This window comes from Neoarius graeffei, chromosome 3 (assembly GCF_027579695.1).
Source record: "Neoarius graeffei isolate fNeoGra1 chromosome 3, fNeoGra1.pri, whole genome shotgun sequence".
NCBI classification, from domain to species: Eukaryota; Metazoa; Chordata; class Actinopteri; order Siluriformes; family Ariidae; genus Neoarius; species Neoarius graeffei.
In genome coordinates this window covers 104976633-104991400 of record NC_083571.1, presented here as the reverse complement: position 1 = coordinate 104991400, position 14768 = coordinate 104976633, and the positions used below count along the sequence as shown (strand labels likewise).

General features: G+C 42.1%; 1 protein-coding gene across 1 annotated transcript in view; it reads left to right on the top strand.

The window, feature by feature from the left end:
* The window catches only part of ryr3 (ryanodine receptor 3), a 296068-nt gene that overhangs the window by 145017 nt on the left and 136283 nt on the right, over positions 1-14768 (top strand). Inside the window, exons 40-47 of the mRNA XM_060915728.1 lie at positions 609-882; positions 1008-1122; positions 5706-5838; positions 11074-11177; positions 13138-13273; positions 13393-13576; positions 13831-13939; positions 14116-14236. Of these exons, the coding sequence (XP_060771711.1) occupies positions 609-882; positions 1008-1122; positions 5706-5838; positions 11074-11177; positions 13138-13273; positions 13393-13576; positions 13831-13939; positions 14116-14236 (1176 nt within the window). The remainder of the gene's footprint in view (positions 1-608; positions 883-1007; positions 1123-5705; positions 5839-11073; positions 11178-13137; positions 13274-13392; positions 13577-13830; positions 13940-14115; positions 14237-14768) is intronic.

Here is a 14768-nt window from a genome sequence, read left to right as displayed (position 1 = left end):
CATGTCCATGTAACATACATTGTTATTCATCTCATCTCATTATCTGTAGCCGCTTTATCCTGTTCTACAGGGTCGTAGGCAAGCTGGAGCCTATCCCAGCTGACTACGGGCGAGAGGCGGGGTACACCCTGGACAATTCGCCAGGTCATCACAGGGCTGACACATAGACACAGACAACCATTCACACTCACATTCACACCTACGGTCAATTTAGAGTCACCAGTTAACCTAACCTGCATGTCTTTGGACTGTGGGGGAAACCGGAGCACCCGGAGGAAACCCACGCGGACACGGGGAGAACATGTAAACTCCACGTAGAAAGGCCCTCGCCGGCCACGGGGCTCGAACCCGGACCTTCTTGCTGTGAGGCGACAGCGCTAACCACTACACCACCGTGCCGCCCCTACATTGTTATTGTATACATATAAATAATGTGATCTGAATAAATCTGATATTTATTTTACACTCAAAGGAATTGTTGTCTTACTTCAACCTCATAGAGACCTCGCTAAAGACACCAAGGCCTCTCTGTGCATCCTCTCTCATACAGCCAGCCGTTATTCAGAAAGAAAATATCAATGCCTCTTTGTATTTTCTGTTTCCATTAGCAAACCTGAAGGAGCTGATCTCTCAGACAATGGTGAGCTGGGCTCAGGAATGCAAAATCCAGAACCCGGAGTTGGTGCGAAGCATGTTCAGCCTGCTACGGAGGCAGTACGATGGAATTGGTGAGCTGCTGCGTGCCATGAGAAAAAGCTACACCATCAGCGAGAAGTCTGTGCAGGATGCCATTAACCTACTGGCCTCGCTGGGACAGATCCGCTCTCTCCTCAGTGTCAGAATGGGTGAAGAAGAGGGCCAGCTCATGATCGATGGTCTGGGGTAGGGACGTCTGGGATAGGAACGTTCTGTGTAGCTGGTGAAACTTTGGTGAAGGTTTTAGTAGTGGGGTTAAACTGTTATCTTGTCAACTGACATTAGAATACTATTTTCTTTTTGTCTCATAGGGATATAATGAACAACAAAGTGTTTTATCAGCATCCAAATCTAATGCGGGTTCTGGGCATGCACGAGACAGTCATGGAGGTCATGGTCAATGTGCTTGGAGGTGACAAATCTAAGGTACAGTTCTCTTTCTACTGCATTTTGTCCTCAGGTTCTATATAGTCAAAAGAGTGCCAGACCTGTTTTTCCTTCTAGAGAATAAATAGACACCTGTGTTACACACCTATCAATTCTACCCTGTGGTAATTACAGTACCGTATATTTACTGTATTTGATGACCGAATTTAACTGGTACATTAAATTGCCACTATTTATTTATTAGACCTAACCACATGAACACTAGCATATGGGGATTTGATTATTAAATTTAGTACAGTCCTGACATTTATGTGACTTATGTAGTTATGGTTATTATATAGTTATGCTAAGATGCTGGACCAGCTCATGCTGCTACCTTTCCAGAATAGACTTAAATTGGTCATTCATATTAACTTGTGATGAAAGTATGCAATCTTACTTGCAAAGCCTACTCTTAATAAACTATGCATGACTCTTGAAGGGAAACCATTGTTGACCAAACCATAGGTGCTAAAGAAGGCAACTGGACTTGCTTGAAATTCTTGAAGATGTTTCACCTTTCATCCGAAAGGCTTCTTCAGTTCTGTCTGACTAGTGGGGAGTTCCAGGTATTTATCCTCTAGTGGACCAAAAGCAACCCTAAGGAGAGTCATTGAGGTCTCATGGGTCAGTAGACCCTCTCAGGCTACATCCACACGACAACGGCAACGAGATGTTATTTAAAAAAATATCGCGTCCAAATGGGCAACGATCAGTAAAATATCAGGTCCATATGGCAACGCAATGCTTGCTGAAAATGATGCAATACACATGCCACACCTCTAGGGGCGCTGTAAGACGGTCCCTTCGGAGACACCAGAACAATAGAAGAAGTAAGGACGCATGCGCATAAACTATTATGCGCGAGACTTCATATTAGCCACAAAGTCAGAAAAATCTGTTCGTAAAATTGCATTATAATGACCAAATACAATGAAACGTATTTTTCCAGTCTCACCTGTGAAAGGTAATCCCATGTGATCTCGTTTGGACGGCAAACCTGTTGGTACAGTTAAACGCAGCACATGAATGAGGCATCTTTATTCTCCGCTTTGACCTATCCAATATGGCGGCGAGGATGACGTATGATTCTACGCGGAAGGCGGCGTCTTTAATGGTCCGGAATAAATTGAATGCTACACGTTGATGGATTAATTTGTTCTTCTACGCCCTTTTTGAGGAATGTATTGTAGGACTTAAACCAACATCTGAAGAGGTGAGATCGCTCCTCTCCCTAAGGGCAGAGTCTCTCTCTCTCTCTCTCTCTCTCACTTTGCACCATTACACAATAAATATTCACAGTGAAAATATTTTGTAAGCGCGTTTCATGAACCAAGTTATAGGATTTGTTGACAACTCGCATCGAGTTCGTTACACTTCTACCCGGCGTGAAGCACTGACAGTCATGTGGTTGTGATGTCATCGTAAACAAATCCGTTCTACTCATCCAGACGACTTCGCAACGGCAACGTTGCCAGATCTTTCCACTCTGGAACCCGTTCTCAAAAGATTGCGTTTTGGGCACCCAAAACGCCGGTGCCGTGTGGACGCCAGGCTGAAACGATAAACAATTGTATCGGATTCACCTGAATCCGTTGCCGTGTGGACAGGGCTTCAGTCATCCTGTAGGATCCCTGTTAGGATCCCTGGAGGCCGGGTGTGAATGGTTTTAACAGCCTAGAGGGTCGTTAGGGTGATCTGTGGGTCGTTGTCTCTCTCTGCCACCATGGAGTCATTGAAGTCAGCTGAGTCTTGGTGTGGATGTGTATTCAGTTTTCTGGGAAGTGTGCCAAGGACTGCATTGTAGGTGGCTGATAAGTGGTGTCACAGACCACCTAATCTGTTCAGTGATGGTCGTTCCAGGTTGATGAAGATGTCTTCTTTTACTCCTCTTTCAAACCACCGGTCTTCTCTGGCTAAAATGCGTACATTGCAGTCCTGAAACTAGAGGGTCAACAACCCATGTGACCTCAACGACTCTCATTAGGGTTGCTTTTGGTCCACTAATAATAATAATCAGTTCAATTTATATAGCTCCTTTCTCACACCCAAGGTCACTTTACAATTAGGGAAAAAAAGCATCCACCAAAAGAGGGTCAGGATGTAATTCCAATGGCATTGTTACCACAGTCCCACCAGGCACACGAAGATAAATTCCGCACCGCCTGCACAGCCACTGCGATGCCACCGGGCAACATCGCTCGGAGCACCGCGGCATAGATCCACAAAGCGAGCTCAGAAGCACCACCACACAGAGCGCTGGTATGTCCCAACCCACCTGCACAGCCACCACGACACCACCAGGCAACATTGCTTGGAACACTGCGCCAAGCACAGAGCGCTGGACAACGAGTTCACTGCAGTCCATAGCGAGGAGCACAGGCATCACCCACAGCATACCAAGGCCTGAAGGAAACCGATGCCAAAACTGGGTCCAGAGCTATGCCACAACTGGTGGACAAAACACTCAAACAAAAAACAAACATCAAACTACACAAACGGAAACGGAAAAAAAAATCCAGAGGATAAATACCTGGAACTCCTCACTAGTCAGACAGAACTGAAGAAGCCTTTCAGATGAGAGGTGAAGCGTCTTCAAGAATTTCAAGCAAGTCCAATTGCCTTCTTTAGCACCTACGGTTTACGATGACCTGGATGGCTGAGAACCTTCACAGACACCGTTGACCAAAGCTTCTTAATGTGTAAGGTTTAGCTTGCTCAGACAGTAGCTGTCTGTGGTTAAAAAAAAGCCTATGTTCTTTAAAGTAACAAAGCTTAGCAGATAAAGAGCCTCTCAAAGTCTAACCACTTAATACCCATGATGATTGAAGGGGCATCAGGTGAGAAAGTGAACCCTGATGCTGCTCCTTTTTTGGCATCGAGACCCTGAGGTGACACATCACCCTGCTACTTCTCATTTCATCCTGGCAGCTTTATTAAGGGGGCCTCTAGATGGGTAACATGGACACCAGATACTAAGACCTGGTGCTCACATTTCTCTTGCACATCTTTGTAAACCCTAAGTGTGTTGCTTGCATACATGGCTGACTCTGATCCCTCAAATTTGCACTAAGAAAAACAGGAAAAAATGCACCTTTTTAAAAAAGGTGTGCATTTAGACTAAATCAGGGGTTTTCAAAGTGTGGGAGAGTCAGCCCCCCCCCTCAGAGAGCAAATAAACAACAGCGACCCCCCCCCCCTTACAATTTTTGTTGTTGCTATACTTAATGTTCCATTCGTATTTAAAAAAATGGCTGTACACATTTTTTTCTTTTACACATTTTAAACATCTGTGCTTTTTGAAACCTCTTTTTCACACATTTTAAACATCTGTGCTTTTTGAAAACATCTTTTTTTACACATTTTAAACATCTGTGCTTTTTGAAAACATCTTTTTTTACATATTTTAAACATCTTTTTTACACATTTTAAACGTGCTTTTTAAAACATTTTTACACATTTTAAACATCTGTGCTTTTTTAAAACCTCTTTTTTTTACACATTTTAAACATCTGTGCTTTTTTAAAACCTCTTTTTTTACACATTTTAAACATCTGTGCTTTTTTAAAACCTCTTTTTTACACATTTTAAACATCTGTGCTTTTTTAAAACCTCTTTTTTTACACATTTTAAACATCTGTGCTTTTTTAAAAAAACATCTTGTTTTACACATTTTAAACATCTGTGCTTTTTTAAAACCTCTTACACATTTTAAACATCTGTGCTTTTTTAAAACCTCTTTTTTTTACACATTTTAAACATCTGTGCTTTTTTAAAACCTCTTTTTTTACACATTTTAAACATCTGTGCTTTTTTTAAAACCTCTTTTTTACACATTTTAAACATCTGTGCTTTTTTAAAACCTCTTTTTTTTTTTTACACATTTTAAACATCTGTGCTTTTTTTTAAAAAACATCTTGTTTTACCTATTTTAAACATCTCATAGCATCGTTAGCTAGCACCTCTTGGCAGACAACACACTGTGGCAGTGGAGCATCTTCAGATCCAGTCCATGAAAATCCAAACTTTAATTGTTGTCATACTTCCTTCTTTTTTTGCTCGGCCCAGACTCTGTCTCCTCACTCACTATAGCTTTAGGTACTAAAAATCCATCCATTTTGTCTCTGGCAAAGGCTAGCTGAAGTTCGCTAAATGTCCGCAATAGTAACTTATTCTGGTTTATTTTTCCTCACGTTGCACCCCCCCTGAAGAACTCTGGTGCCCCCTAGGGGAGGCGCGCCCCACACTTTGAAAAGCCCTGGACTAAATGATTTGGTAGACACTGTGATTCAGAGCAACTTGTGAAAAAGGCAAACAATACAAAGTACCTGTATAACTTATAAGGATTAATAATCTTAAGGAGTAAAGACAAATGCTGATTCATACATGTGTTCGAGGGAGTAATCAAGAAACACCAGTGCAGAAAACAGTGTTATCATAGATACTGTAAGACTAAAGTACTCTGGTGAAGCAGAACTTGATTTGTTGAAGTATTGTCAGTATGGGGTTATAGGGAAGATGAAGGAACAGCGGTCCTAACCATTTGTATATAGTGTTACAAAGGAAGTTTTATCTCTCTACAGGAGATTGCTTTCCCCAAAATGGTGGCCAGTTGCTGCCGCTTCCTCTGCTACTTCTGTCGTATCAGCCGCGAGAATCAGAAAGCCATGTTTGAACACCTGAGCTATCTATTGGAGAATAGCAGTGTGGGGCTGGGTGAATATACACACACACACACACACACACACACACACACACCTACAGTGGTGCTTGAAAGTTTGTGAACCCTTTAGAATTTTCTATATTTCTGCATAAATATGACCTAAAACATCATCAGATTTTCACACAAGTCCTAAAAGTAGATAAAAAGAACCCAGTTAAACAAATGAGACAAAAATATCATACTTGGTCATTTATATATTGAGGAAAATTATCCAATATTACATATCTGTGAGTGGCAAAAGTATGTGAACCTCTAGGATTAGCAGTTAATTTGAAGGTGAAATTAGAGTCAGGTGTTTTCAATCAATGGGATGACAATCAGGTACGAGTGGGCACCCTGTTTTATTTAAAGAACAGGGATCTATCAAAGTCTGATCTTCACAAGACATGTTTGTGGAAGTGTATCATGGCATGAACAAAGGAGATTTCTGAGGGCCTCAGAAAAAGCGTTGTTGATGCTCATCAGGCTGGAAAAGGTTACAAAACCATCTCTAAAGAGTTTGGACTCCACCAATCCACAGTCAGACAGATTGTGTACAAATGGAGGAAATTCAACACCATTGTTACCCTCCCCAGGAGTGGTCAACCAACAAAGATCACTCCAAGAGCAAGGTGTGTAATAGTCAGCGAGGTCACAAAGGACCCCAGGGTAACTTCTAAGCAACTGAAGGCCTCTCTCACATTGGCTAATGTTAATGTTCATGAGTCCACCATCAGGAGAACACTGAACAACAATGGTGTGCATGGCAGGGTTGCAAGGAGAAAGCCACTGCTCTCCAAAAAGAACATTGCTGCTCATCTGCAGTTTGATAAAGATCATGTGGACAAGCCAGAAGGCTATTGGAAAAATGTTTTGTGGATGGATGAGACCAAAATAGAACTTTTTGGTTTAAATGAGAAGTGTTATGTTTGGAGAAAGGAAAACACTGCATTCCAGCATAAGAACCTTATCCCATCTGTGAAACACGGTGGTGGTAATATCATGGTTTGGGCCTGTTTTGCTGCATCTGGGCCAGGACGGCTTGCCGTTATTGATGGAACAATGAATTCTAAATTTTACCAGCGAATTCTAAAGGAAAATGTCAGGACATCTGTCCATGAACTGAATCTCAAGAGAAGGTGGGTCATGCAGCAAGACAACGACCCTAAGCACACAAGACGTTCTACCAAAGAATGGTTAAAGAAGAATAAAGTTAATGTTTTGGAATGGCCAAGTCAAAGTCCTGACCTTAATCCAATTGAAATGTTGTGGAAGGACCTGAAGCGAGCAGTTCATGTGAGGAAACCCACCAACATCCCAGAGTTAAAGCTGTTCTGTATGGAGGAACGGGCTAAAATTCCTCCAAGCCGGTGTGCAGGACTGATCAACAGTTACCGCAAACGTTTAGTTGCAGTTATTGCTGCACAAGGGGGTCACACCAGATACTGAAAGCAAAGGTTCACATACTTTTGCCACTCACAGATATGTAATATTGGATCATTTTCCTCAATGAATAAATGACCAAGTATAATATTTTTGTCTCATTTGTTTAACTGAGTTCTCTTTATCTACTTTTAGGACTTGTGTGAAAATCTGATGATGTTTTAGGTCATATTTATGCAGAAATATAGAAAATTCTAAAGGGTTCACAAACTTTCAAGCACCACTGTATACACACGCAGACACTTTTTTCTTTTTACACTTGCAGTGTGTCAAATGTGGTGGGAATTGAATAATCATTATTAATTTACTGTGTTTTCTAGCACTGATTTAGAAAACATGCAAAATATCTGTTCATTACCATATTTTAACCTCACATAAATTTCATTAACCCTTTGATGCAAAACATGGATCAAAAGTGACCCGGCTGAGATTTTATCTTCTATATCTTTGCAATAAATTAATTCCATCATTCAGTATTCAAGGTATTCCTCAGTTAACTTGTTTTTGATCATCATACATCCTTATTTTATTTTTTCCTTTCTTACTTTTTGAATAAAAACCCTTTTTGTATCACTACCCTTTTAATGCACAACATGGGTCAAAAACGACCTGCATTCATTTCCCAGGTTATTTCATGTATGGCTGAGTGTTTCTATGATATACTTTTGAAATAAATTAATTTTGTCATTTATTTTTCCAGGCGGCACGGTGGTGTAGTGGTTAGCGCTGTCGCCTCACAGCAAGAAGGTCCGGGTTCGAGCCCCATGGCCGGCGAAGGCCTTTCTGTGCGGAGTTTGCATGTTCTCCCCGTGTCCGCATGGGTTTCCTCCGGGTGCTCCGGTTTCCCCCACAGTCCAAAGACATGCAGGTTAGGTTAACTGGTGACTCTAAATTGACCGTAGGTGTGAATGTGAGTGTGAATGGTTGTCTGTGTCTATGTGTCAGCCCTGTGATGACCTGGCGACTTGTCCAGGGTGTACCCCGCCTTTCGCCCGTAGTCAGCTGGGATAGGCTCCAGCTTGCCTGTGACCCTGTAGAACAGGATAAAGCGGCTACAGATAATGAGATGAGATGAGAAGTTATGAACAAGCACAGCTTTTGTGATTCTACATCAAGTTTACACACATGGGTCAGAACCGACCCGCATGCATTTACTCCAGCGTTTGGTGGGAACTGTGAATTGTGCTTGTGTCAGACATTTCACAGCTCAGCACAGCGCCCTTTGCCCATCTAATACATGTAAGTAATGTTTTTCAATTGTTCGAACATTACCTTAGAAAAAAATTGATGATGTTTAGGTTACCTTGAGAGTGAGTAGATTACTTGTCAGAAATTTACAAGTAATTACTATTAGCTACCTAGCTCAGTGGCGTGCACAGACATTTTGGGGGGGCAAGTGCTCTGGGGGGAAAAAGGGCACTTTTTTGCACATGTGGAACACCTTATTATAAAAGTCTGAGATTTAACCCTCTTTTGTTCGGGTCGCCACTGACCCATTTTAGTTTTTAAAGGTGTAAAACAACCACTTAATGTTAATTTATTACATCAAGGCTTTTTGACTTTGCCAGGAATCTCTAGTTGAACAAAATAGAAAAAGAAATTTTTGTTTTCCTAAATCTGAAAATGGTCTAGCAAAAAATATAATACTTATGTGCAGTTGTTTCTGTATGCGACGGGCTACTTCACGACAAAATAATTACAGCTTGGGCTTAGAGGGCAAACAATATATTTTCACTCGATTCACGTGTTACCTGGCTGGTGGGGCAGGGGAAGAGCTGACTGACTGCCCGATGTGTTGTCTGCGTTACGACAAGGCTGTGGCTTCCAGGACGCTATGCTGCTGCAACCTCACATTGAATGCACTGCACGCTTGTTCACGTGACAGAGCAAGAGAGACAGAGGTCCGGTGTGTGTGCAGAGGGGGCACACATCGGGACATTATTTTCACACGCTTTTAATGCCGCGGCTTTTCTAAAAGATCGTGTCGACATTGGCCTCAGTAAACTGTAAAAAAAAAAAAATTCAAAAGGGCACTTTTTTGGACAGAGGGGCAGGTGCTTGAGCACCACCTTGTGTCTATCTGTGCACGCCACTGACCTAGCTGTTGACATATTCTACTTTAATTAGCTAATTTCATTGTAGTTGGCTTAGCTAACTACAAAGTTAATAAATAAATAACTGGCCCCATTCACTGCTAAAGTAATTACTTGAAACAAATTATTATTATAGTATTAAGACATTTAATTTTAAATCACACTTGGATGACCCACGTGTAATAATATAAAAAGTATTTTTGTTCATAAAGTAGGAAAGAAAAAATTAAATTAATGATTTGTGGTAATTAAAAACAAGATATTTAAAGAATACTTGGAATATTCAATCATAAAATAAATTGATTTCAAAAGATAGAGCAAAGAAAAACTCAGTCAGCATGAAATAACCTGGAAAATGAATGCGGGTCATTTTTGACCCATGTTGTGCATTAGAAGGGGTGTGCATATGTTTTGCATCAAAGGGTTAATCCAATAAATTTGATGAGTTTTGAATTGACGTCTGAGGCTATAAATATACCTCGTGTGCTGTTTCGATTATGGGTGTGCCCTGCATACTGTAACAAGAAAAATATATTCTGTATCGTTTCAGTCGAGAAACCTGCCATCCTTCATGTAGCACGCTACAGAAACAGAACTCAAGTGGAAAATTGTGCTTGGTGCGCTCATTGCACATGTCTGGCGTACAACGCCACAGTGATTAACATGGGAGTGTATTGGAAGCCATGCTGCTGTGGTTCTTGGGCTTGAGTTGTTACTGTGAGGAATGAGTCAGGATTCTCAGACTGTCTGACGCTGCAGGAACCTTCCCCCATTTCCATATCTCAGCATTATTGCTCAGCCTTGAGCAAATTCTCATTTTCCTCCTGTCAAACTAGCGAGCAGTCAAATAACTATCGTTAACTCTAAAGCTTCATTTGAACGTGGCCAGAGAATGATCGGTTTTATGCAAGAAACTCCATTCATAGCCAAATCGTGAAGGAAATGTCATCACAAGTTTGATGAGAGAACATTACTATGCTGGACGATGGGAGAAAATAAGAATGACCGTAAATATCTTCATTTACTTGCAGTTCTTTTTTTCTTTTTCTTTTTTCAAACGGCTTTATTGATTTCATAGGACACGATGGGTACTTTTAGCTCTAATGCATTTTCATGTTCATAGTACGTTTATAAAACGCTGTACAAATTCATGCACATTTTAAAGATGCATCTTGCAACATACAGTATAGAGCACCTGAGACTGATCACATTTGGGTCCTTGCTTTTCACGCCTCTCTTGACACTGCCTTGAGAGCCACGTTTTAAGGAACATGAAAGAACTGAGCAAGTAGTAATGCTAATTTCCGGGTGAGCATAATATAATAAGCAGAAGCCTGAAAAATGTGAACTAGTATAATTAATTGCACTGAAGTATCGCAAATCATAGTTTATCTCATGTCTTTTGAAATTATATGGTAATCACAGGTCTAGGTACTATTTTCAAAAACACATACTGCACCTTTAAATGCATTCTTATTCATACAAGCAGAATAATGAAGATTCAGTGGTGTCTTGTCATTAGATACATCCCAAACCTACTATGATACCAAATATAGCAACATAGTATTTTACCTTTTTTTATTTTATTTATTTATTTATTTATTTTTTGTATGACATTTTCACGAAGGTTTGGAAAGACTGCACCCTGCTGGTGAATATACTAAAGAGCTTAACGGAACAAGACAAACTATAATAGCTTTGTTCTTTCTACAGCTTCCCCAGCCATGAGGGGCTCCACTCCTCTGGATGTGGCTGCATCCTCAGTGATGGACAACAACAGTCTGGCCCTGGCTTTAGAGGAACCAGACCTGGAAAAGGTAATGTACAGTACATGATGACTTGATAATATTATCTCATCTCATCTCATTATCTCTAGCCGCTTTATCCTTCTACAGGGTCGCAGGCAAGCTGGAGCCTATCCCAGCTGACTACGGGCGAAAGGCGGGGTACACCCTGGACAAGTCGCCAGGTCATCACAGGGCTGACACATAGACACAGACAATCATTCGCACTCACATTCACACCTACGCTCAATTTAGAGTCACCAGTTAACCTAACCTGCATGTCTTTGGACTGTGGGGGAAACCGGAGCACCCGGAGGAAACCCACGCGGACACGGGGAGAACATGCAAACTCCGCACAGAAAGGCCCTCGCCGGCCCCGGGGCTCGAACCCAGGACCTTCTTGCTGCGAGGCGACAGCGCTAACCACTACACCACCGTGCCGCCCTTGATAATATTAATGTAGCATTTATTTATATCGGGTAGTGTAGTGGTTAGCGCTGTCGTCTCACAGCAAGAAGGTTCTGGGTTCGAGCCCAGTGGCTGATGGGGGCCTTTCTGTGCGGAGTTTGCATGTTCTCCCCATGTCTGCGTGGGTTTCCTCCGGGTCCTCCGGTTTCCCCCACAGTCCAAAGACATGCAGGTTAGGCTAATTGGTGGCTCTAAATTGACCGTAGGTGTGAATGGTTGTGTGTCTCTATGTGTCAGCCCTGCGATGATCTGGAGACTTGTCCATGTTGTACCCTGCCTCTCGCCCATAGTCAGCTGGGATAGGCTCCAGCTTGCCCATGACCCTGCACAGGATAAGTGATTACAGATAATGGATGCATTTATATTTTAAAGATCCAAAAATATTTGCTTAAAGGAAATGCAATGAGCATGAATTTTTGCATTAGGGTTTTTCCATCCATCAATTATCCATAACCGTTTATCCTGTGCAGGGTCGTGGGCAAGCTGGAGCCTATCCCAGCTGACTATGGGCAAGAGGCAGGGTACACCCTGGACAAATCACCAAATCATTGCAGGGCTGACACATGGAGACAAACAACCATTCACATTCACACCTACGGTCAATTTAGAGCCATCAATTAACCTACCCAGCATGTCTTTGGACTATAGACCCTTTTCAGTCACGTGACCTTCGTAAACGCGACCGCCATTTTGGACATGTAGTGGACTTCGGCTCAAATCGGTTTGAATGCGAGGAAGGTGACAAACATAAAAGAAAAAGGAGCAAGATGCAGAAAACTGTATTTACTAGTTTACTGTAATTATGATCTGGCAGCTATTTACACCGGATCCAGTGTAAATAGCTGCCGGAGCCAACGTCCGAGCTTGCCGGAGCGCGCTCTGGCCGGCCGCAAGCTAGCGCGCTCCGGAACCTCGGACGTTGGCTCCGGCAGCTATTTACACTGGATCCGGTGTAAATAGCTGCCAGATCATAATTACAGTAAACTAGAATGGAATGTTAACAGCAATGTAATGCCTTTTCTGGCTAATTTTATTCGTCTTACCTCCAAAAAAGTGGTCACTACACAAGCGTTGGTATGCCGCTATCCATCTTCTCCATCGGTCAGCATCTACCGGGATCCGATAAAATGATAACCCTTGCCTTGTTTGTTGATGGTTACTACATCCAGGTGCACAACAATATAGTGGCATGATGGAAGTCTTGCTGAAAATAAAAACTTTCTTTGCTGCCGTTCCTCAATGTTGGCTGTGGTAAACTACTGGTAGTGCATGTCCAAAATGGCAGCCGCGTTTGTCGTGACGTCACGTGAAAAGGGTCCATTGGTGAAACCCGCGCGGACACGGGGAGAACATGTAAACTCCACACAGAAAGGCCCCCGTCAGCCACTGGGATCAAACCCAGAACCTTCTTGCTGTGAGGTGACAGTGCTAACCACTCCACCACCATGCCACCAGGGTTTTTTCAGTAAACCTTCAATAGATGGTTCAGTACCAGGAAACTAATTCTCACATTTAATTTGTTCAGGTGGTGACATACTTGGCTGGTTGTGGTCTACAGAGCTGCCCAATGCTGATAGCTAAGGGATACCCTGATATCGGTTGGAATCCTATAGAAGGAGAACGTTACCTGTCTTTCCTTCGATTCGCTGTCTTTGTCAACGGTATACTTCAGTATCCCACATCTCCTGCTATTGTCTAATATGATGAATAGTAGGTTACTGTATAAAGTCACCATAGATATGCATCAGGCTACTTGAAAGTTTGCTGTTGTTTTCTTCAGGTGAGAGTGTCGAGGAGAATGCCAATGTGGTAGTAAAGTTGTTGATCAGGCGTCCTGAGTGCTTTGGCCCTGCGCTGAGGGGAGAGGGGGGACAAGGTCTGTTGGCTGCCATGCTGGAGGCCATCAAGATCTCAGAGGACCCTGCTCTCGATCTGCCCAGCCTGCCTGAAGGAGGGACACCTGTGTAAGATCCCACATGACATCTGCCACCAATGGTTACATTTAATATTCATTGATTGTAGCTTATACGAGAAAGGTACTCTAAATCCCTGCTAATAACACAACCATCTCCAAGTCATTTACTCCTAATCTGGACATTAAGATTTGTTTGGATGTAGTGCAGTTCCTGTTGCCCTGCCTCTGACCTCCAACTGAAAGCCATGAAAATGACTGATTGAATGTGTACTCTTTGTGTATGTATGTGTGTGTGTGTGACAGGTCTGGGGAGGATGGGGAGGAGGAAGAGGTGGCACACATGGGCAACTCTATCATGTCCTTCTACTCAGCCCTTATTGATCTGCTGGGACGCTGTGCCCCTGAGATGCACGTGAGTTCTGCTCGCCAATACAGAAACAAAATAACTACATCATTAAAAGCCTTAAACCTTTGCTTCCATCGCAATTCTAGGTCTTTGGTTTAGTGAGTAACGTTTCCGTAAGGCTTTATCAGATGGTTGACAGAATTCATGCTGTGAATGAACACTGTATCATTGATGTTTCACAGTTAATCAACACAGGCAAGGGTGAAGCGTTGCGTATCCGTGCTATCCTGCGTTCTCTTGTGCCTACCAAAGACTTAGTGGGCACCATCAGTATACCACTGAAAGTGCCAGTAATCAACAAAGGTTAGATGCATTTCATCTGAACTAACCTCTTAAAGACAACCTAAAATCAAAACTGACTTTATTTATTTATGTATTTATTTATTAATTATATAATTCATGGCCCTGGTCATACTGTGAGCCATTTATTAATATCAGTTTCTTTGTAGCCAGACTCCTCTTTCTCAGTACTCTCTTGGCAGAATATAATGACTTATTCCTGCTAGTAAATGTCTTCTGCTTTCCTACTATGTCACTGTGCACACATGGGTGGGGACAAAAAATATTAATACATGTTTCACCTCCCCAGCCCAGCTATTATGAAGCAAAAACAAACAGACCAAAAAAAACCACAAAAAAAACTACTGACCATATACTAGCATTAAAGCTAGACAGCCTTTCAATTTCATAAAATCGGTGAAATTTAGTTCCATCTGAAATTTAGTCATTGTGATTATGTTTATTTCTGTAATATCTAAAAAAAAAAAAAACGCTAGGCCATTCTGTGGCTGGGAAGTTATTTAATTTGACGGGATTCCCGAGCAAATAATGTGCA